At 37.7% G+C, this 24,958-nt stretch overlaps 1 protein-coding gene across 1 annotated transcript; it reads right to left on the bottom strand.

Moving 5' to 3' along the window:
- Nucleotides 1-2,270: 2,270 nt before the first annotated feature.
- LOC139122640 (protein FAM241B-like) lies at nt 2,271-24,958 on the bottom strand. The gene is made up of 3 exons (XM_070688222.1): nt 24,856-24,958; nt 3,787-3,896; nt 2,271-2,847 (listed from the first exon to the last, which is right to left on the bottom strand). Exons 2-3 carry the CDS (start codon nt 3,886-3,888, stop codon nt 2,587-2,589), a joined length of 363 nt encoding a protein of 120 aa, XP_070544323.1. The 5' UTR covers nt 3,889-3,896; nt 24,856-24,958; the 3' UTR covers nt 2,271-2,586.

Below are 24,958 nucleotides of genomic sequence, written 5' to 3' on the forward strand. Positions count from 1 at the left end.
AAACATATCTGCGGTAATCGTTATAATATTCCTTCCAAAACTCAAAAGCATTTGTATTATAAGGTTCATGAGAAGCCATGATATATGAGGCAAAGCAAGCTATACATTGTGATATTAGCAGCAAAGAAAATATTGGCAGCCAAGAAAATTCAATTTATTTGCCACAGAAAGACCACCATCGCGCATGTGCACAGGAGAACATCATATTTCCATGGACAGAAACATAGCACCACATCGGATAAAATGTTCCCAAACGATATTCATCATACTAATCTAAATTTGGCTGCAGGCAGGGTCTTGAAGGGCAATTAAAGGGCTCTACGGAGCCCAGACTCTCCACTTAACTCAAATTCACATTTATGCGCTCACTGTAATAGCTAGAGGTTAGGCGTAGACATACGGATTGCATCGCGGGTAAAATTTGATTTTCAAATCTTCTTTCAAAAGAAATATTATTACACACACCGAAAGTGTTGTCCTTTCGCCAAACATGCCTCCGGTTAATAAGGGACGGCTTAACTTGTGAGTATTGTACAAATGCCGCACTTCAGATGTTCTGTACTTGTACTATGAAACATTTCACTGTTCCACCATTGGTGGCGTCTTTATAGGTTACGGTGTGATCGTGCTCTCTCATCGCGTTGCTTACTGATAACACAGTCAAGCTTACAATCAAGCTTATGAAAGTTTTAACACACCGGGGAAGGCAAAGTTTCCTTACAAGCTAGTAATTCAACGCTTTAATATCCACTACAGTAACAAGCTATTTCTTTTGGTTTTATCTGGGAAGAGATCAGCACTTTGGATAAGGTATTGATGGAGGGACTGTGGCCTTGGCAAGGCGATATGTCACATGTGTAATAGGAGTATGTAGAACTTTGAAAACCACGCACAAGATAAGCGATCTCAATCATCACTCGTTCTCTAATACAAACAAATGCACGGCAGAGCAGAATATTTCCCTGAAATGATTGACAGTCACTCATGGAAGGACATACCATGCAAACTCTCCGACATTTGATTTTTAATATCAATAGAGCCATGTGAAAGGTTGCAAACAAACGGAATCACTTTCAGCTTCTGTTTCCAGATTATGCCAATGGTGAAGCCCTGAAACCTCTACGAAATGTCACGCATTCATTCAATTCATGTTCCGCACCACTGAATGTATTGTCTTTTGAAAAAGGAAAAATCAGACCAAATGTATTTCATTGATAAACACAGATTGTTCTGACTAGCCAAGGGATGTTCCTCTGGGCATGAACTCTCCCGGGAGGCTATAACATGCTGATCTAGCCAAGCTGTTCAGACCTGATGATGCATAAATTTGCGCCTGCACTTTGCAACCTGTAGCCAACTGTCTACATATTACCGACATATACAGCAATAAATAACATTTAGTCACTGGCATGGCCAATATTATCAAGGAATTATCACTCGTTAAAACCTTCCATTTTAATGAGAAGAGAGATTGTTGTATCAGTGTGATAATGCTGTCATAAGCCCTCGAATCAGGGATGAGCTGTTATTGATTGACAGGGCATAATTCTACGAAGACAGTAGATTACAGCTTGCCAGGTACATGTCCAGAGACAGAAAAAAGATACATAGGAATAATTGATACTATATATTTGAACCTTCTTTCAGGTAAGGCTGGTCAAAATCAAGGTGCAACGGAGTTCACTGAGGCACATATACTGTGACTTCAGTGAAAATCACTGATGTTTTATGCATAGACCCAAGAGCTCCAGGGTCCATGATTAATGCATGTCTCAGCGATGACAATTATGCCGTGTGTGTTAATGGCCCAATCTGTTAAAATGTCCTACACTGGGCATGTGTTTTGCAAGTTTCATAATCTATTTGATCTAATACCTGACATATGGACCTTGCACCAAATCACTTCATGATGATTGCTAAAACAATGCAATCTGGCCATCAATATAGCTCTGCTGTGATGTGTCACAGAAAAGCAAAAAATGAAAATCACCCAAATTTCTGTTATCTAATAATTTACAGAAGATGTATGAAATGCAAATATGCAAATGTTTCAATCATTCGAAACTAAATAAGATAATTTGAAGATAAAGGAGGAATTTCCAAGAAGAATGGTTTTGAAGAAACTATATGCAAATTTTATGCAAATTTGCATAAATCTGAATTAAAGCACACCTGGAAATACTTGTACCAAATATCAAAGTATCTGTTTGTCTCAATGTAATGGAAATCTAGAAATCTTGAAAGTGAAATAAACCTCATTCACACATACATGAAGTCTTATATATATTTTTTTAATTATCATAATGCCACAGACCACGGTGAATCCTGAAAATTGTTTACCTTTGTATGAATTACATTATCTTGTACTAGTAGTAGTAGGAAAATTTAGGAAAAAGTATTGAAAGGAAAATATCAGTTGTATGTTTCCTGCTTGTTGAAAAAGAATTATCAGTTAGAATGTACGTATAATTTAATTGTATTTTTGTGAGTGTGACTTCAGAAATATTATCATATTGACATAATATCGTACATATAGTAGTATTCTAACCACGATACAGAACATTTATTCAACCAATTACTCTGTTTTCATTGTCTCTGTCCTTGGTTTTGTTGACTCCATTTGACAACAAAGAATATCAGTCCAGCAAACAGCAATCCTTGCAGACCAAAGAACAAAAGAGCTAAAAGCATTCCAACGCTTGCTATAGGCTCTACAACATAAGACCCGAGATTCCATCTGGGTACACCTGCGTCTAAGAGTCTTTGGTTGAGATTGTCAAATATGGAGACTTGTTGCATTTGTCCTCCGGCATATTGCTGATTGTAGTTTTCGTGCTGCACAAATCCCTACGGAGAGAATGGAGGTGACTGAGGTGACTCAAATATGAGCGCTGGGGCACATTAAAATATGAGAAAAGAATTAATAATACTGCTATCGTTTTGTGTGCACTCAGAATTTTGAAAGGTATGAGCCCATTAGCAGTAGAAAAAAAACACACACAAAATTTTTATACAAGAACAGCAAGTTCTGTTTACTTGAATTTTTCCATGTAGTACATACATGTGAGAGTGCCCATTCAACAATGTGTATTTCGCAAACATGCAGGCATTTTCAGTACATTTTACAACTTTTCTAAACCACAATTTAAAGGCAGAAAGGCTATGTGGTGAAGTTCTATTCAAATACGCATGCTCTTTATGAAAACCTTGAAAATCTATGCATGCAGGGATACTAAAAGAAGAATGTTATTAGTTCTGCCTTGTTACAGTAATAAGCATTCATCCCGTCAAATCCTTTTTACTTTTTTTGCTTCTGCTGTGTTATGCACAGATGTATTGAAGAAGACTTGTGATTGTAAACCTATAATCTAAAGCTTTGAGGAAAGAACAAATAGACATAGCTATCTTTCTATGATCTTAATTTCCCATCAGTTGCTCTATTATGCATGTATGTCAGAATTCACAATGAGTGACAGAAATCTCAAATTGTTGTATACATACATGTAAGCTGAACAAATAAAATTTAATCATCTGAGTGAATCAGTGGATTTCCTTACCCACCCGTACGAAACCATCAGCTGCCATGTGTTTGTATTCAACAGAGAAAGTAATGAGGGGGTTTACTTGTCTCTTTACATAAGAGAAATAAAACTATAGACATTTCATTGTTTCACTATATGAATCCCTACTACCGGTAATCCTAGTGTAGTGCCTACTCCATGACCAAATATTCATTGTCCAGGAGCTACATGTACGTGTTAACATAGAACGCATGTTACTGATTACCTGGCGTGGTCTGCCAGCTGTGTCTGGCCGTCTGCTGGATGATTGACGCACCCTCGGGTCATCGTCGGGCACTATCTCTCCATTAGCCAGAATCTTCACCATTGTTTAAGCTGAGTACAAAAGAGATACATCATAAAGCATTATGCAATATGGCAACCTTTACTGATCCAAACAGTCTGATAAATTTATCATGTATGCCATAATTGTTTGAAGATGTATGGTGGATATTCAGTGGAGCAGGGTGTGTCAGGCTCTAATGCACATGAATGCATCATATAGCATTGTCCTAATACACACATGTAGAAATCGATCAGCTTGCTATTGTAACAATACCATTATACATGTAGATCAATCAGATTGCTCTCTATACTGTAAACATCACCAGTGGAGCAAAAGACTTTCCAGTTCACTGTCCGTGGTATAACATTGTCCTAATACACATACAAACACTGTACATGTATCTATCAGATTGTTACATAATTAATATGCAAGATAGAAAACAGCACAGGAAAAGATAAATTGACTGCTTGCAATCTAGCTGATTCTATAATCTTTTACTCATGTATCTAAAATCAGTTTTCATAATATTTCCACATATTATTCAATTTATTCAGAATTTTGAATTTTGGCTGTAAAAAAGAAGTGTTACATGTATAAGGAATGGAGTTATAAAATATACTGTATGTGTATACTTTAAAAAGTATTTAATGACCTTATCAAATTGCAAAATGAAAACTGCCAATATTTGATCATGTTAAACTGGGTCCTAAATTATACATACATCATAACGTACTGTATAAATAAAGCTACTGTTACCATCACTTGGAAAATCTGAATGCAGTACTCCATAGACCCCTGTCAATGAAATTTGAAAAATATGTGTGGAGGAAGGAGTATTTCGTGTTGGTTTTAAAAAAAAAATGCCTTGGACAACATAAACTCTAGATTAATGAGGACTAGATTTTCCCCATATGGGTAATGGAAGTGCTTGATGTGCAGCCATTAGGAAAATTGATTGAGAACATATTGAGAGGGAGGAAAATCTTCTGAAACAAAAAAAAGTAGCATTAGTGAAGCTTTCTGAGAATAACACTGACCATGGCAGAAATGCAATGACAAAACTCAAAATGTAACACATGTAGTTCATCAATTTACCACATGCTTTTGTCATTACATGTAGTTGTTGAAAGTGAATAAAATGAGCTGTTCTGTAGTGCCATTACCAAAGTGACTGGATCAAACTCTAGAAGACTGAGAAGATTACAATATTAATCTCAAGTGGTATTTGATCACATGTGTATTACTTCTTGACAAGACATAATGGCTAGACAATATACATGTATTTCAAGCATAAAAGAAATCCATGTTCCAAGGCAAAGCTTTCAAGCTTTCTCACAATACTTTGAATTAGGTACTTGTGACCAAATGATGATAAATTTGGCATTTTTCTAAGAATGATGAACATAAATTAATAGGTAATAGGTGAACAAAAGGGATGATTGGCAATGGCTGCATATGGTGGCACCTTGTCATACTCTCTCTTCAGTATAGCAAGAGTCTTTACTTCTTTTTTTTTTTTTTTGAAAAAGATAAATTTTTTCAACATAGTCACAAATAAAACAAATCTACATAACTGTGAATGCGTTAAAATTACAATGCGTCTTGTGTGAAAAACAAAATAATTAGCTGTTTGATTACAAAGATCATCATATGAATGCATCAGGATGCATTCTTCTCCTTCCAGTCTTACAAGGCTTGAAAACTTTGTGATAAATCCTCAGTTTTGTTCATCATCTTATAAATGAAATACAATGTATTCATCCATGAGGAGAGATGACATTTCAATTGCATGACATAGGATTGAAGGGAAACTTTAATCCCATCAAGAGTAACCGAATTTCGAATATTCCAAACTGTATATTTTACAAAGGAAGTAATACAGTAAATAATGTCAGATGTTGCATTATTATCATTTTCGATTCCTGCAATTGCTAATCTTTTGATATTGATATTATTATCAAAGTTGTGGTTTCTGACAAAGAAAGAAATACATTTCTGCCAGATTTCTTTAACATATTTACACTCAAATAAGATGTGTTCCAGTGTTTCTTCTTGGCCACAAATATGGCATTTCCCATCACTTAAATTGAAAGTTTTGGCCAAGCTTCCTGTGACTAGGCCTCGATGGAAAATCTTCCAATTTAAATCATTTACTGAATTGCTGACAATTCTGTTGAATTAAGACGGCTGAATAGAGTAGCTTTGTAACTGTCAGTAAGACTTAGATTCTCAGCCCATTTTTGACCAATCTGACCTCTGACTGCATGCCATTTCTTATCAACTAATTTCCAATAAAGTGACTTGGTTTTGACCTCACTTTTTGTCAGACCATAATTCTCTAAGTCTAAGATATCATAGTTTTCTTCATTTGGATGTTTGAAGAAATGATTTGTTTCCAGGAATCTGGAATAGCATTGAGGAGTGTTTCATACTCTGTTTTGATTTCCTCTTGCACATGTCTATTTGTACCTCCTCTAATTTTTGCAATTATTTCCCATTGTTGAAGCCAGTCATTTCTGTCATCATTCCAGATGTCCCTAAGCCTTAAAATTCCACTCTTTGACCATTTGTCATAAAAGAGGACACTTCCTTCATTCTTAATATTGTCGTTATACCACAGAACTTCTCTAAGAAGATTCTGTTTTGATGTTGGCAGATTCACTCTTGTAAGTCTAAGTGACTTCCAGGTATTTAACATATCCCCATACACCATTGGGGTTCGTTTGTTGTTGACTTTGAAATTGAGATGCAGGTAGTGATAATCACTATTAAGTTTATTGTCATAACTCGCTATGAAATATTTTGATAAGCTGGCCCATTTAGGGGTCCCCTTATCTGGATTTTTCTCAAATAGTTTCATAAGCCACTTTAATTGGAGTGCATTAATTTTTTCTTCAATGTCGACAACTTTTTTGCCACAGTCATCATATCTTTGAATGAAAATACCCCTTTTTATAACTTCTCGTTTACCTCTCCAAATAAATTTCCATAATTTACTATTTGCTTCATTAATAATTTCCTTAGGTACGTGATCAAATGATGCCAGGTACCATAATTTTGATGCAGCCAGCATATTAGCTACTATTGCTCTGCCTTTAAACGACAGATTTCTAGTATTCCAGATCTTAAGGCAATTCGTAAATTTTTCCATCACTGTTTTCCAGTTTTCTCTAGATGTGTTACTGTTTCCAAACCCACTCCCAAGATCTGTAAAACCTTGTTTGAGAAATCGATCCCTTCCACTGAATCAGTGCGGTTTTTAAAACTCCCAGCCCATAAACCTTTGGATTTCTTTTTGTTCAGCTTTGCACCTGTTGCTTTTTCATATTTGTTAAACATTTTCAATGACTGAGTAATGCTTTTCAAATTTCACAAGTAAAGAGTCGTATCATCTGCAAAACTCTTAATTTTTTCCTCTTGTTTGTCTGGTAGTATGAATCCTGATATGCTGTCATCTTTACGAATATTTTCGGCTAGCACTTCTGCTGCCATGATATACAGTAACGGTGATAAGGGGCACCCTTGTCTCACACCCTTCTGAAGTTGAATACTGCGAGAAAGAAAGCCATTACACTTAATTTTGCATGTAGTATTATTATAAAGAATTTTTATCCACTTGATAAAGTCAGTGCCAAAGTTGAATTTGTCAAGGACTTGAAAAAGGAAGTCTCTGTTTAACCTGTCAAAAGCTTTTGTTTGGTCAAGACTTATGACAATAGAGGTTTATCAGTAAAATTAGCGTATTCAATAATATCTCTAGTAAAGACAATATTATCACCTATCTCCCGCCCGGGGATGTATCCACATTGATCTGGGCTACATATTTTGCCAATTACCTTCCGCACCCTATTAGCAATTACTTTTGCAAGAATCTTATAGTCTACATTGAGGAGACTTATCGGTCTCCAATTGTTTAAGTCTGCCTTATCTCCCTTTTTATAGAGCAAAGAAACTAAACCAAGTTTCTGGCTGTTCGTTAATTCCCCTGAATTAAAGCAAGCGTTAAATGTTTCAATTAGTCTTTACTTTCAATCAAAGCCAGGATCTAGAACAGCGCCCCCTAGTGGCAGGGCTAGATTTTTTTATTCGCCTACAATCCGAAACTGGGGTCATTTTACTTTCTGCTAATTGCTAGTTTCACACATTTTACAAACTATCAGTGTTAAATACAACTAACACACTGGCAACAAAGGTGTAAAGTACTTTAAGATATTAAAATCCTGAACAGCCATTCTGGCTAAATGACTCTAATTGCTCCTGTAGCCACACACATACATGTACTTGTATCACATGTACATGTATAAATTTTGTATACAGAGCACTCCTGGTCAAAGTGTTTAAGTTGACTGCTACTTTTCATTGACGGTAAGAATGTAGGGCCACAATTACAAATTTGAATGGGGACAAAACTCATCACACTGACAATCTATCACTGCTTTCTCCCCTCGGAAATTTACAGTATTGCCTACCTACTAGCAATTACTTTTGCCTAACTTACACAAAACAAACTTGTTTTCCCCTTCAGGTTAGCTTGATTTTCACAGAAAGTAAGTTTGATTTTTGTAATTAATAATCGTCAAAATTTAATGAAACAATTATCATCGCATATTCATAACTCTAACAAACTGAAAAAGTCATAAGCAAATGCATGAGTACATCACTACTTGCTGCAACTATGACAAATGAAAATATTGCATATATGAAAGAAGAAATATGTTTCCTAAATCATGTATGTATACTGTACCCATGCTCATATCGCTCCACCCTACAGATGTTTACCCTAAAATAGTAGCCATTTTATACACTATACAGCTATAAACGTTGAGATATGCATTATAAAAGTCATCAGTTTTGGAGTGTTCCTGAACTATATGTACATTTGAAACTTGAAAGTAAACAAATACATGTAAATACACAACAAAGCTGCTGTTCTTCACCTACATGTGCGTTGTGATGTTTAAACCATGGTATTTCAAAAAGACCCAATACTTATAACTTGTGAGTGAAAAGCAGTATCTGTCGTAGAAACAACGCTTCCGCTGCATTTGAAATGCCACAGCACTACTAGATATTTGACTTTATTTGTGTGATTACATGTACATACCGGTATACATAAACTCCCATTGTGAAAAACCACTGTATTCTCTGAAAGGAAAGGAGTACCAAAATATTTTTGAGTAGCATCATGATAAAGCAGATATATATGTAAGCTCTGACTCAGAGAAAGCCCCCTCCCTGCTAGCATCTTACAGCTGGGAAAAAGAGTCCTTATACAAAAGTCAAATCGCATAGAAACCAGATTTTTTTGCTAATACATGTAGGATTTAAGTCATGTCATTACAATGTTACAAATATTGTGGTCTTGGCTACGACAGTGATTGACTGCCAAGGGGCAGCCTATCATTCTGATAAATACCAATAATAGAACCGACACTAACCATAGACCTCGTTTCTCGAGGGTCTATGCACTAACTTATTCCCCAAAATATTTCCTGACTCTTGACAACGATCAATTCAATGCAAAATGAATATTTACCGTACTACAAGAACCCCCTGATGCAAAAATGGTTTCAACGCATGGCACTGGAGCCATCTCAACCCCTTTACTGTACAAGTGCATAAAATACATACCTGGATAGTAATGTTTTGGTTTGATAACTAATTCACTGACTGCTGTTTGCAAGTTACAAACAAGGATTTTTTTCTGTGTAACCTTTCCAACAAAATTGATGAAAAATAACTGTAAGGTATCTCAGATTCCAAAAGTATCTACGCCCTTATTTTTTGTTATTACACCTCACTCATTCAACGTGCACTGCCATTGGTTAAACACGACTCACGTGACATGTAAAAGAACGTGATGATGCCCTCTGCGAATGTGATGATGCCCTCTGCGAACTTGATGATGCCCTCTGCATTTGATATTACATGGATGACGTCATTTTACTTACTGCGCATCCTTTCTGCGCAAAACAAATTGTCGTTCGCTTGTTGTACTTTGCAGTTGGCAACTTATGGCTGCGAAACGTCATGCAGAGCTGTCACCGGCACAGTTAGACGATATTTTGATGCAGGTAAACAGCAAACGAACGAAAATGGCAACAAGGAATGCAATTTCTGTGTTCAGCGACTATACAAGCAACAAATTTGGATACGCCACCGAGGAGATCGGCAAACTTTTACGCTGAGGTTCGGACTCAGAAGGCGAACTGTACTCGAAGAAGTCTTTGTGTTTTTGTTTCTTTGCATGTTTGCTTGTTCGGTGTAATAAAAATAATAACACATGAGAGCTTGGGCAAGATCACGATTTTTTGCCTGCCCTCGGGCTGGTGGTCATGATCGAAATACTGATGATGCCCTCGCCTACGGCTCGGGCATCATCAGTATTTCGATCATGACCACCATCCCTTGGGCAGGCAATAAATCTTGATCTTGCCCTCGCTCTCATGTGTTATTATTTAATTAATTGATACATATACAGTGACAACAAAAGAGTTTTCAACCTTTCAGTCAAAACTATCTTCCCATATGTATGTTAGTTGGGATGAAGGTAAATGTAAATGCACATTGAGCATTGTCGCAACCTTCCACCATTTGACAGGACAAATTGATAGAACATAGTTTCCATAGTTGAGTAGGCACTTCCCTTTTGCATGCATGGAGAGACTGCGCATGATCACAACTATATGGCACTATCATAATAGCACTACTGCATACATGAAGTGATGGTACATCTGATCAGCTTGACTGATTCACAAATCATGAACATCTAGAGACTTTGACTCATATTTTTTTTGTTATAAAAAGGAGCGATGTGGTATTTAAATTTCGACTGATTACAGTGACTGATAGGTTAATATTCTGAGGAGCAGCAACAGGCAGTAATAAGTGGGACTGACAAGATGGTGTGAACTACTTCAAGTACTTGTGTCAAAATGGAGAGGGTTTGAAGTGACCTGCTCCCCTTATGCATACACTATAGTTAGGGTTAGAAGAGACCCACATGGTAGGCTAGGGTTTTTTCTGTAGGATGAACAGCACCAGTCAATCTGTTATCCGCAGCACTGCAGGACAAATATTAGTGGCAGTTGAGTTGTTATCCTCATAGCATAGAATAGTCTTAATCCACGGTAACCCCCACAAAAGCAGTAATTTACCTTGTGTGGGCACAGACCCTTGGGGAGTTCAGTGTACAGTAATACTACAATGGACAACCTGAGTCCCTGTGTGCGTGGGAGTAATGACCAATCGCCTACTTTCTGTCACTTCGACCCCTGCCCCGATTCGAACCAAGCAATTCACACCCTCTTATTGCTGGTGTGTGTGTGTGTGTGTGTGTGTGGAGAGAGGGGTTGTCTGGTCTTTTCAATCTCACGAAGGCGCGACTTTGCACAATTTTAAATATCGGATATTTACAATCTAGTATCGAAGTTTGACATATCGACGTTTTCGGGACTAGTATCGATACTAGACGATACTAGAATGAAATGCCGTCGTTCCATGGGAAGCCGTTGGGGACTTTAATAACGATACTAGACGATACTATGATGACTAGCCTTGTACCTCGGCACACCGGATCTGTGAAATCTCCGATATTTACCCGATATTTATCGGCGATTTGGGGACTCTAATATCGATACTAGACGATACTAGAATGACTTGCCTCGTGCCCCGGCACGCCGGATCTGTGAAATCTCCGATATTTACCCGATATTTATCGGCGATTTGGGGACTCTAATATCGATACTAGACGATACTAGAATACTTGCCTTGTACCTCGGCACGCCAGATCTGTGAAATCTCCGATATTTACCCGATATTTATCGGCGATATGGAGACTCTAATATCAATATATCAATATATTTGAGTCTGTAAAATCGCAAGTAAATATCCGATATATATCGGAGATTTCACAACCTCACCGTTCTGGCCAAGCCCGACTTCCGAGGTCTGACTCTAGCATCGATACTAGACGATACTAGAGTTTGTCAAATGGCAAGTAAATATCCGATATATATCGGAGGTTTCACAACCTCAGAGTTCTGGCCAAGCCCGACTTCCAGGGACTGACTCTAGCATCGATACTAGACGATACTAGAGTCTGTCAAATCGCAAGTAAATATCCGATATATATCGGAGATTTCACAACCTCACCGTTCTGGCCAAGCCCGACTTCCAGGGACTGACTCTGGCATCGATACTAGACGATACTAGAGTCTGTCAAATCGCAAGTAAATATCCGATATATATCGGAGATTTCACAACCTCACCGTTCTGGCCAAGCCCGACTTCCAGGGACTGACTCTGGCATCGATACTAGACGATACTAGAGTCTGTCAAATCGCAAGTAAATATCCGATATATATCGGAGATTTCACAACCTCACCGTTCTGGCCAAGCCCGACTTCCAGGGACTGACTCTAGCATCGATACTAGACGATACTAGAGTCTGTCAAATCGCAAGTAAATATCCGATATATATCGGAGATTTCACAAACTCAGAGTTCTGGCCAAGCCCGACTTCCAGGGACTGACTCTAGCATCGATACTAGACGATACTAGAGTCTGTCAAATCGCAAGTAAATATCCGATATATATCGGAGATTTCACAACCTCACCGTTCTGGCCAAGCCCGACTTCCAGGGACTGACTCTAGCATCGATACTAGACGATACTAGAGTCTGTCAAATCGCAAGTAAATATCCGATATATATCGGAGATTTCACAACCTCAGAGTTCTGGCCAAGCCCGACTTCCAGGGACTGACTCTAGCATCGATACTAGACGATACTAGAGTCTGTCAAATCGCAAGTAAATATCCGATATATATCGGAGATTTCACAACCTCACCGTTCTGGCCAAGCCCGACTTCCAGGACTGACTCTAGCATCGATACTAGACGATACTAGAGTCTGTCAAATCGCAAGTAAATATCCGATATATATCGGAGATTTCACAACCTCAGAGTTCTGGCCAAGCCCGACTTCCAGGGACTGACTCTAGCATCGATACTAGACGATACTAGAGTCTGTCAAATCGCAAGTAAATATCCGATATATATCGGAGATTTCACAACCTCACCGTTCTGGCCAAGCCCGACTTCCAGGGACTGACTCTAGCATCGATACTAGACGATACTAGAGTCTGTCAAATCGCAGTAAATATCCGATATATATCGGAGATTTCACAACCTCACCGTTCTGGCCAAGCCTGACTTCCAGGGACTGACTCTGGCATCGATACTAGACGATACTAGAGTCCGTCAAATCGCAAGTAAATATCCGATATATATCGGAGATTTCACAACCTCACCGTTCTGGCCAAGCCCGACTTCCAAGGACTGACTTTGGCATCGATACTAGACGATACTAGAGTCCGTCAAATGGCAAGTAAATATCCGATATATATCGGAGATTTCACAACCTCACCGTTCTGGCCAAGCCCGACTTCCAGGGACTGACTCTAGCATCGATACTAGACGATACTAGAGTCTGTCAAATCGCAAGTAAATATCCGATATATATCGGAGATTTCACAACCTCAGAGTTCTGGCCAAGCCCGACTTCCAGGACTGACTCTAGCATCGATACTAGATGATACTAGAGTCTGTCAAATCGCAAGTAAATATCCGATATATATCGGAGATTTCACAACCTCACCGTTCTGGCCAAGCCCGACTTCCAGGGACTGACTCTGGCATCGATACTAGACGATACTAGAGTCTGTCAAATCGCAAGTAAATATCCGATATATATCGGAGATTTCACAACCTCACCGTTCTGGCCAAGCCCGACTTCCAGGGACTGACTCTAGCATCGATACTAGACGATACTAGAGTCTGTCAAATCGCAAGTAAATATCCGATATATATCGGAGATTTCACAACCTCACCGTTCTGGCCAAGCCCGACTTCCAGGGACTGACTCTAGCATCGATACTAGACGATACTAGAGTCTGTCAAATCGCAGTAAATATCCGATATATATCGGAGATTTCACAACCTCACCGTTCTGGCCAAGCCTGACTTCCAGGGACTGACTCTGGCATCGATACTAGACGATACTAGAGTCCGTCAAATCGCAAGTAAATATCCGATATATATCGGAGATTTCACAACCTCACCGTTCTGGCCAAGCCCGACTTCCAAGGACTGACTTTGGCATCGATACTAGACGATACTAGAGTCCGTCAAATCGCAAGTAAATATCCGATATATATCGGAGATTTCACAACCTCACCGTTCTGGCCAAGCCCGACTTCCAGGGACTGACTCTATCATCGATACTACACGATTATAGAGTCCGTCAAATCGCAAGTAAATATCCGATATATATCGGAGATTTCACAACCTCAGAGTTCTGGCCAAGCCCGACTTCCAGGGACTGACTCTAGCATCGATAATAGACGATACTAGAGTCTGTCAAATCGCAAGTAAATATCCGATATATATCGGAGATTTCACAACCCTACCGTTCTGGCCAAACCCGACTTCCAGGGACTGACTCTAGCATCGATACTAGACGATACTAGAGTCTGTCAAATCGCAAGTAAATATCCGATATATATCGGAGATTTCACAACCTCACCGTTCTAGCCAAGTAAAGATTTCACCACCCCATCGTTCAATCTAAGTTCGATATTGTAGAGTCTAGTAGCCGTAAATATCGGATATCATATAAAAGTGCAATGTCGCGGTGTCCTCTTCAATCTGGTATTGTGGTAATACTTTTCTCGTTAAAGTTATGCGACTTGGCTGGGATGGAGAAATTATGACAAAATCTGCTTCCTGCAAAACCCTATTCAACCGTAACCGTTTCGATACGCAAAATCCAAGCATCTTGGCCTAGCGCCTCAGCTTATTCGGTGACAATTGCCTGTGTACACCACACCATTTCCATAACTGCACATACACTCAATGCATCTGTCCTAAGGCCTAAAACGTAACACCTAACAGTGCGATCCTGCGCGTTCCAAGTGTTACCGGCTTTGGAATCCCTGCAAAGCAGTATGAGCAAAAGCTGCAAAATTGTAGCACTACGGTGAGGCGGTCAAAAAGTTGAGCGTGGGGCAACCATGTTTCTGAGAGCCACCATTACTGGAAATTGGTAATGGCGGCTCCAAGAAATGTTTTCGGAACGCGATCAACATATTTGAACAAATTCCAAACCCAATAAACGGCAAGGTTAGTGTAGTTCAGTTCAGTTCAGTTCAGTTCAGTTGAGGGATTAGATATCCGGTCTGGATAATGACATCCCTGTAGGACCTTTGTGCAGACGGTCGTATTGATGTTTAAAAGCGTTCACTGACTTGGCATTAACAACGGTGGCAGGCAGGCTATTCCATTATCTACAATCCTGGATACAAAGAAATATTTCCTGGTGTCTAGCTTGACAGTTGGTTTGCTGAGCTTGTAGTTGTGTCCACGTGTTACTGATGAGGTGGCTGGTTTAAGTGATAATTGATACTGTCATAGTTGTTCATAATCTTGAAAGTCTCTATCATATCGCCTCTGGTTCGTCTCTCTTCTAGTGTCGTCAAGCCTAACTGGTTTAGTCTCTGTTGATAGCTCACGTTGCGCAATTCTGGGATCATCTTAGTAGCACGACACTGTATTTTTTCTAGGTTTGCAATGTCTTTTTGAAGCCAGGGGGACCATGCTTGGATGGAGTACTCTAACCGTGGCCTAACGAGATGTTTGTATAAGTGCAACATAATATCTTTAGATTTCAGTGTCATTGTTCTCTTGATTAGCCCCAACATGCTGTTTGCTTTCTTTGCAGCTTGAATACACTGTTGTGATGGCTTTAGATTTGAGTGGATGATAACACCAAGGTCCTTTTCTTCACTGGAATGCTTGAGTGGAATATTATTCATGTATATGTATGGGAAGGGTTATTGTAGCCAATGTGCATAGATGAACATTTAGAGATATTAAAACTCATTTGCCAGTTCTGCGACCAGGTTCACAGCTTATCAAGATCACGCTGTAATTCTTCAGCATCAGAGTCGTCATATATTGGCCGGTATAACTTTGTATCATCCGCAAATTTCTTTATTGATGAATGTATTCCACAATCAATGTCGTTTATGAATATCAGGAAAAGCACAGGACCCAATACAGAGCCTTGAGGCACACCACTTGTGACATCCTTCCACTCAGACGCGTTGCCGTTGATTACTACTCGTTGCTGTCTCTCTGCAAGCCATCCCTGTATCCACTTTAGTACAGAACCATTGATGCCATGACAACGTAGTTTATTTATAAGCCTCCCATGTGGTACCTTGTCAAAAGCTTTGGCAAAGTCTAAGTAAATAACATCCACTGGTACTCCATCATCAGCATTCGGGTAATGTCATCTAAGAATTCCAATAAATTTGACATACATGATTTCCCTTGGCGAAAACCGTGCTGCGAGTTGCTGATCAATTTATTTTGTTCCAGATGCTGAACAAGTTTATCCCTGATGATTGACTCAAGAATTTTACCACAAATTGAAGTTAAGCTGATAGGTCTGTAGTTGCCAGCATCAGACTTTTTTCCTTTTTTAAAGACAGGTGTAACATTTGCTCTCGCCAGTCCTTTGGAACTTCACCAGTTGAAAGTGAATGATTGAAAAGCAGAGTTAGTGGTTTGGTAATTTGCTGAGCAACTGTAATTAAAATTCTTGGAGACACTTTATCTGGTCCAGGTGCTTTGCTTGGATGAAGCTGTGACAATTTCTTTGCAACATCATCTTCAGTAACATTAATTTTCACAAGTCTGTCTTGATCCTCACCGTTGAACATTATTATTGATTCAGGCATATGTGAAGTGTCTTCATTAGTGAAACGAAGACGAAGAAAGTGTTCAGGACATCAACCATTGATTCAGCTGTAGAGTGGATTTTGTTGTCTTTATCAATCAGTGGGCCTATAGTTTCCCTTGACCTTTGCTTGGAGCGAGCGTACGCAAAGAAAGCTTTTGATTTTCCTTTACATGCTGGACAAGGTTTTTTTCATAAACTATCTTCGCCTTCTTTACTTCTCTGATAACTTTCTTTTGTTGATCTTGTAGTTTGAATAACTTTGTTGGTCTCTCATTGATGAATATCTACGCCAGAGTTTTCTTTTCTTCCTTATGTCACATAGTAGATTTCTGGTCATCCATAGTATAGTGTTTAGTCTTCAGTAATGATAAATCGGTACGACCAAATGCAGTAAATATGTAGCATTTCACATCAACACGCCTCGCCCAGTGCGACGCGCTTATTTGGAACTCTACAGGGCTATCGACTCGGCTGAAGCTAGCAGCCAAAACCCAGCAGCCAAAACTATGGTGTGGAAGCTAGCAGCCAAAACTTGCAAGTCACTTTCCTCCTATATTTTGAAGTCATTTTGACATCAATGAAACGTACAAGGTTCTTTGTACATGTATCAACACAAACACATCATTTACTAATTAATTTCTTTGCATAAATTATCTCCATTCTAATTAGCACCTGGTATCCCAGCTAACCTATGGCTATAAAGCACAATGCATTGTCTGCTGGAATGAAAGAAAGAGTGTGCACCCATTACACCTAGCATGTCTTACATATATACATCCATACTAACAAACTACACTTATCTCATTTCTTAATTAATTTCTTTGCATAAATTATCTCCATTCTAATTAGCATCAATATACTAGCCTATGGCTATTAAAAGCACAATGCATGGTCTGCTGTAATGAAAGAAAGAGTGTGCACCCATTACACCTAGCATGTCTTACACATATACATCCATACTAACAAACTACACTTATCTCATTTCTTAATTAATTTCTTTGCATAAATTATCTCCATTCTAATTAGCATCTATATGCTAGCCTATGGCTATAAAGCACAATGCATGGTCTGCTGGAATGAAAGAAAGAGTGTGCACCCATTACACCTAGCATGTCTTACACTTATACATCCATACTAACAAACTACACTTATCTCATTTCTTAATTAATTTCTTTGCATAAATTATCTCCATTCTAATAAGCATCTATATGCTAGCCTATGGCTATCAAGCACGACGCATTGTCTGCTGCAATGAAAGAAAGAGTGTGCACCCATTACACCTAGCATGTCTTACACATATACATCCATACTAACAAACTACACTTATCTCATTTCTTAATTAATTTCTTTGCATAAATTATCTCCATTCTAATTAGCATCTATATGCTAGCCTATGGCTATAAAGCACAACGCATTGTCTGCTGGAATGAAAGAAAGAGTGTGCACCCATTACACCTAGCATGTCTTACACATATACATCCATACTAACAAACTACACTTATCTCATTTCTTAATTAATTTCTTTGCATAAATTATCTCCATTCTAATTAGCATCTATATGCTAGCCTATGGCTATAAAGCACAATGCATGGTCTGCTGGAATGAAAGAAAGAGTGTGCATCCATTACACCGAGCACGTCTTACACATATACATCCATACTAACAAACTACACTTATCTCATTTCTGAATTAATTTCTTTGCATAAATTACCTCCATTCTAATTAGCATCTATATGCTAGCCTGTGGCTATCAAGCACGACGCATTGTCTGCTGGAATGAAAGAAAGAGTGTGCATCCATTACACCTAGCATGTCTTACACATATACATCCATACTAACAAACTACACTTATCTCATTTCTTAATTAATTTCTTTGCATAAATTATCTCCATTCTAATTAGCATTTATATGCTAGCCTGTGACTATAAAGCACAATGCATGGTCTGCTGAATGAAAGAAAGAGTGTGCACCCATTACACCTAGCATGTCTTACACTTATACCGGTACATCCATACTAACAAACTACACTTATCTCATTTCTTAATTAATTTCTTTGCATAAATTATCTCCATTCTAATTAGCATCTATATGCTAGCCTATGGCTATAAAGCACAACGCATTGTCTGCTGCAATGAAAGAAAGAGTGTGCACCCATTACACCTAGCACGTCTTACCCTTATGCATCCATACTAACAAACTACACTTATCGCATTTCTTAATTAATTTCTTTGCATAAATTATCTCCATTCTAATTAGCATCTATATGCTAGCCTATGGCTATGAAGCACAGACCATTGTCTGCTGGAATGAAAGAAAGAGTGTGCATCCATTACACCTAGCATGTCTTACACATATACATCCATACTAACAAACTACACTTATCTCATTTCTTAATTAATTTCTTTGCATAAATTATCTCCATTCTAATTAGCATTTATATGCTAGCCTGTGACTATAAAGCACAATGCATGGTCTGCTGGATGAAAGAAAGAGTGTGCACCCATTACACCTAGCATGTCTTACACTTATACCGGTACATCCATACTAACAAACTACACTTATCTCATTTCTTAATTAATTTCTTTGCATAAATTATCTCCATTCTAATAAGCATGTATATGCTAGCCTATGGCTATCAAGCACAACGCATTGTCTGCTGCAATGAAAGAAAGAGTGTGCTCCCATTCCACATAGCATGTCTTACACTTTAGTCTTATACCGGTACATCCATACTAACAAACTACACTTATCTCATTTCTTAATTAATTTCTTTGCATAAATTATCTCCATTCTAATAAGCATCTATATGCTAGCCTATGGCTATCAAGCACAACGCATTGTCTGCTGCAATGAAAGAAAGAGTGTGCTCCCATTACACCTAGCATGTCTTACACATATACATCCATACTAACAAATACACTTATCTCATTTCTTAATTAATTTCTTTGCATAAATTATCTCTATTATTATGAGCATGTGCATGCTGGCTAATTGCTATAGAAGTGAATGCATGGTCTACTGGAATGAAAGGAATTATTTAAGAAATGAGACAAGTGTAGTTTATTAGTATGGATGTATATGAGTAAGACATGCTCGGTGAAATGGATGCACACTTTGTCTCACATTCAGGCAGACACCATATTCTGCTGTATTGTCATAGCTTAGTATATATATGTTCATTAATTGGAAATAATTTATGCAAAGAAATTAATTAAGAAATGAGATAAGTGTAGTTTGTTAGTATGGATGTATATGTGTAAGACATGCTAGATGTAATGTGTGCACACTCTTTCTTCATTCCACCAGACACTACATTCTGTCAGAAATGTGACAAGTGTAGTTTCTTAGTATGGATGTATATGAGTAAGACATGCTAGTTGAAATGGATGCACACTCTTTCTTTCATTCAGGCAGACACTATTCTTGTTTATGGCCATAGGCCAGCACATAGCTGATAATTAAACGAGACATAATTTATGCAAAGAAATTAATTAAGAAATGAGACAAATGCAGTTTGTTACTATGGATGTGTATGAGTAAGACCTGCTAGGTGAAATGCATGCGCACTCTTTCTTTCATTCAAACAGACACTTTATTCTGCTGTAGGGTCATAGGTTAGCATATATATGTTAATTAATTGGAGATAATTTATGCAAAGAAATTCATTACGAAATGAGAGCAGTTAAGTTTGTTAGTATGGATGTATATGTGTAAGACATGCTAGGTGAAATGGATGCACACTCTTTTTTCATTCAGGCAGACACTATATTCTGCTGTATAGCCATAGGTTGGCATATATATGTTAATTAATGTGAGATAATTTATGCAAAGAAATAAATTAAGAAATGAGAGAAGTGTAGTTTGTTAGTATGGATGTGTATGTGTAAGACATGCTAGGTGTAATGGGTGCACACTCTTTCTTTCATTCAGGCAGACACTATATTCTGCTGTATAGCCATAGGTTGGCATATATATGTTAATTAATGTGAGATAATTTATGCAAAGAAATTAATTAAGAAATGAGACAAGTGTAGTTTGTTAGTATGGATGTGTATGTGTAAGACATGCTAGGTGTAATGGATGCACACTCTTTCTTTCATTCAGGCAGACACTATATTCTGCTGTATAGTCATAGGTTGGCATATATATGTTAATTAATGTGAGATAATTTATGCAAAGAAATAATTAAGAAATGAGACAAGTGTAGTTTGTTGGTATGGATGTGTATGTGTAAGACATGCTAGGTGAAATGGATGCACACTCTTTCATTGACTCCAGGAGACAAAGCATTCTGGTTTATGGCCATAGGCTAGCATATAGGTATAATTAAAGCTGAGATAATTTATGCAAAGAAATAAATTAAGAAATGAGACAAGTGTAGTTTGTTAGTATAGATGTATATGTGTAAGACATGCCAGGTGTAATGGGTGCACACTCTTTCTTTCATTCAGGCAGACACTATATTCTGCTCTATGGCCATAGGTTAGCATATATATGTTAATTAATTGGAGATAATTTATGCAAAGAAATTAATTAAGAAATGAGACAAGTGTGGTTTGTTAATATGGATGTATATGTGTAAGACATGCTAGGTGAAATGGATGCACACTCTTTCTTTCATTCCAGGAGACAATGCATTGTGCTTTATAGCCATAGGCTAGCATATAGATGCTAATTAGAATGGAGATAATTTATGCAAAGAAATTAATTAAGAAATGAGACAAGTGTAGTTTGTTAGTATGGATGTATATGTGTAAGACATGCTAGGTGTAATGGATGCACACTCTTTCTTTCATTCAGGCAGACACTAAATTCTGCTCTATGGCCATAGGTTAGCATATATATGTTGATTAATTGGAGATAATTTATGCAAAGACATTAATTAAGAAATGAGAGCAGTGAAGTTTGTTAGTATGGATGTATATGAGTAAGACATGCTAGGTGAAATGGATGCACACTCTTTCTTTTATTCAGGCAGACACTATATTCTGCTCTATGGCCATAGGTTAGCATATAGGTGATAATTAAAGCTGAGATAATTTATGCAAAGAAATTAATTAAGAAATGAGACAAGTGTAGTTTGTTAGTATGGATGTATATGTGTAAGACATGCTAGGTGTAATGGATGCACACTCTTTCTTTGACTCCTGGAGACAATGCATTCTGGTCTATGGCCATAGGCTAGCATATAGGTGATAATTAAAGCTGAGATAATTTATGCAAAGAAATTAGTTAAGAAATGAGACAAGTGTAATTTTTTAGTATGGATGTATATGTGTAAGACATGCTAGGTTAAATGGATGCACACTCTTTCTTTCATTCAGGCAGACACTATATTCTGCTGTATGGCCATAGGCTAGCATATAGGTGATAATTAAAGCAGAGATAATTTATGCAAAGAAATTAATTAAGAAATGAGATAAGTGTAGTTTGTTAGTATGGATGTATATGTGTAAGACATGCTAGGTGAAATGGATGCACACTCTTTCTTTCATTCCAGGAGACAATGCATTGTGCTTAAGCCATAGGGTAGCATATAGATGCTAATTAGAATGGAGATAATTTATGCAAAGAAATTAATTAAGAAATGAGACAAGTGTAGTTTGTTAGTATGGATGTATATGTGTAAGACATGCTAGGTGTAATGGATGCACACTCTTTCTTTCATTCAGGCAGACACTAAATTCTGCTCTATGGCCATAGGTTAGCATATATATGTTGATTAATTGGAGATAATTTATGCAAAGAAATTAATTAAGAAATGAGAGCAGTGAAGTTTGTTAGTATGGATGTATATGAGTAAGACATGCTAGGTGAAATGAATGCACACTCTTACTTTTATTCAGGCAGACACTATATTCTGCTCCATCGCCATAGGTTAGCATATAGGTGATAATTAAAGCTGAGATAATTTATGCAAACAAATTAATTAAGAAATGAGATAAGTGTAGTTAGTATGGATGTATATGAGTAAGACATGCTAGGTGTAATGGATGCACACTCTTTCTTTCATTCCAGCAGACAATGCATTGTGCTGTATAGCCATAGGTTGGCATATATATGTTAATTAATTGGAGATAATTTATGCAAAGAAATTAATTAAGAAATGAGAGCAGTGAAGTTTGTTAGTATGGATGTATATGAGTAAGACATGCTAGGTGAAATGGATGCACACTCTTTCTTTTATTCAGGCAGACACTATATTCTGCTCTATGGCCATAGGTTAGCATATAGGTAATAACTAAAGCAGAGATAATTTATGCAAAGAAATTAATTAAGAAATGAGACAAGTGTAGTTTGTTAGTATGGATGTATATGTGTAAGACGTGCTAGGTGTAATGGATGCACACTCTTTCTTTCATTCCAGCAGACAATGCATTGTGCTGTATAGCCATAGGTTGGCATATATATGTTAATTAATTGGAGATAATTTATGCAAAGAAATTAATTAAGAAATGAGATAAGTGTAGTTTGTTAGTATGGATGTATATGTGTAAGACATGCTAGGTGGAATGTGTGCACACTCTTTTTTTTTATTCAGGCAGACACTATATTCTGCTCCATGGCCATAGGTTAGCATATAGGTGATAATTAAAGCTGAGATAATTTATGCAAAGAAATTAATTAAGAAATGAGATAAGTGTAGTTTGTTAGTATGGATGTATATGAGTAAGACATGCTAGGTGTAATGGATGCACACTCTTTCTTTCATTCCAGCAGACCATGCATTGTGCTTTATAGTCACAGGCTAGCATATAGATGCTAATTAGAATGGAGATAATTTATGCAAAGAAATTAATTAAGAAATGAGATAAGTGTAGTTTGTTAGTATGGATGTATATGTGTAAGACATGCTAGGTGTAATGGATGTACACTCTTTCTTTCATTCCAGCAGACAATGCATTGTGCTGTATAGCCATAGGTTGGCATATATATGTTAATTAATTGGAGATAATTTATGCAAAGAAATTAGTTAAAAAATGAGACAAGTGTAATTTTTTAGTATGGATGTATATGTGTAAGACTTGCTAGGTTAAATGGATGCACACTCTTTCTTTCATTCAGGCACACACTATATTCTGCTGTATGGCCATAGGCTAGCATATACCGGTAGGTGATAATTAAAGCAGAGATAATTTATGCAAAGAAATTAATTAAGAAATGAGACAAGTGTGCTTTGTTAATGTGGATGTATATGTGTAAGACATGCTAGGTGAAATGGGAGCACACTCTTTCTTTCATTGCAGCAGACAATGAGTTGTGCTTGATAGCCATAGGCTAGCATATAGATGCTAATTAGAATGGAGATAATTTATGCAAAGAAATTAATTAAGAAATGAGATAAGTGTAGTTTGTTAGTATGGATGTATATGTGTAAGACGTGCTAGGTGTAATGGGTGCACACTCTTTCTTTCATTCCAGCAGACAATGCATTGTGCTGTATAGCCATAGGCTAGCTGGGATACCAGGTGCTAATTAGAATGGAGATAATTTATGCAAAGAAATTAATTAGTAAATGATGTGTTTGTGTTGATACATGTATAAAGAACCTTGTATGTTAGAATGATGTCCACTTGACTTCAAAATATAGGAGGAAAGTGGCTTCAAAGTTTTGGCTGCTAGCTTCCACACCATAGTTTTGGCTGCTAGGTTTGGCTGCTAGCTTCAGCCGAGTGGGCTATCGGCATTGTACGGCTTCTGGTGAGCCAGGTCGCATAAACCAAACCTCACCGACCGCCTCACCGTAGCGCTACAATTTTGTAGCTATATGAGCAACGTACAATACTGGCGACGTGCATACGAGATAATGATACTAGTTTGTTTGACTGAAGCCTTGAAGGAAACGTATGGAAAGGAGGTCGAAGCGACTTGGATGGCAAGGTCGAGGTGCAGTGACCAGGGACGGGTGACTGGGGTCGAAAATGTTCAAGGATCGAAGTGACTAGTGCCGTGGACTGGAACACAATTACGAGTGTTTAGATACATAGCGGCCGCCGCGTAATATGCATAGAATAATATTCTATGCATACTACGCGGCGGCCGCTATGTATCACTACACTCGTAACTGTGGACTGGAACCCCTTGTCGGATACAAGGTCAGCTATATAGACGACAAGAACGCACGGAGCCAGCCACATAACAATATGGATAAATGGTTAATTTGTGTATCAAGGAGAAAAGGAAGATAATAAAGTACACTTACTGTGAATAAACGGCCAGATATGGATGTTTTCGGTTGTTGAATGAAATGTTTATAGGAAACGGCTATCAAAAGCAGCCATGATAATTTGTTTGTTAGTTGTTTT

Source organism: Ptychodera flava, chromosome 22 (assembly GCF_041260155.1).
Source record: "Ptychodera flava strain L36383 chromosome 22, AS_Pfla_20210202, whole genome shotgun sequence".
NCBI lineage: Eukaryota > Metazoa > Hemichordata > Enteropneusta > Ptychoderidae > Ptychodera > Ptychodera flava.

What these genes read in the sequence shown, in the direction of transcription:
- LOC139122640 (XM_070688222.1), bottom strand. Translation starts at nt 3,888, where the DNA reads ATGGTGAAGATTCTGGCTAATGGAGAGATAGTGCCCGACGATGACCCG. An exon ending in CAGCTGGCAGACCACGCCAG is followed by an intron (nt 2,848 to 3,786) that starts GTAATCAGTAAC and finishes TTCTCTCCGTAG; the next exon opens with GGATTTGTGCAGCACGAAAA.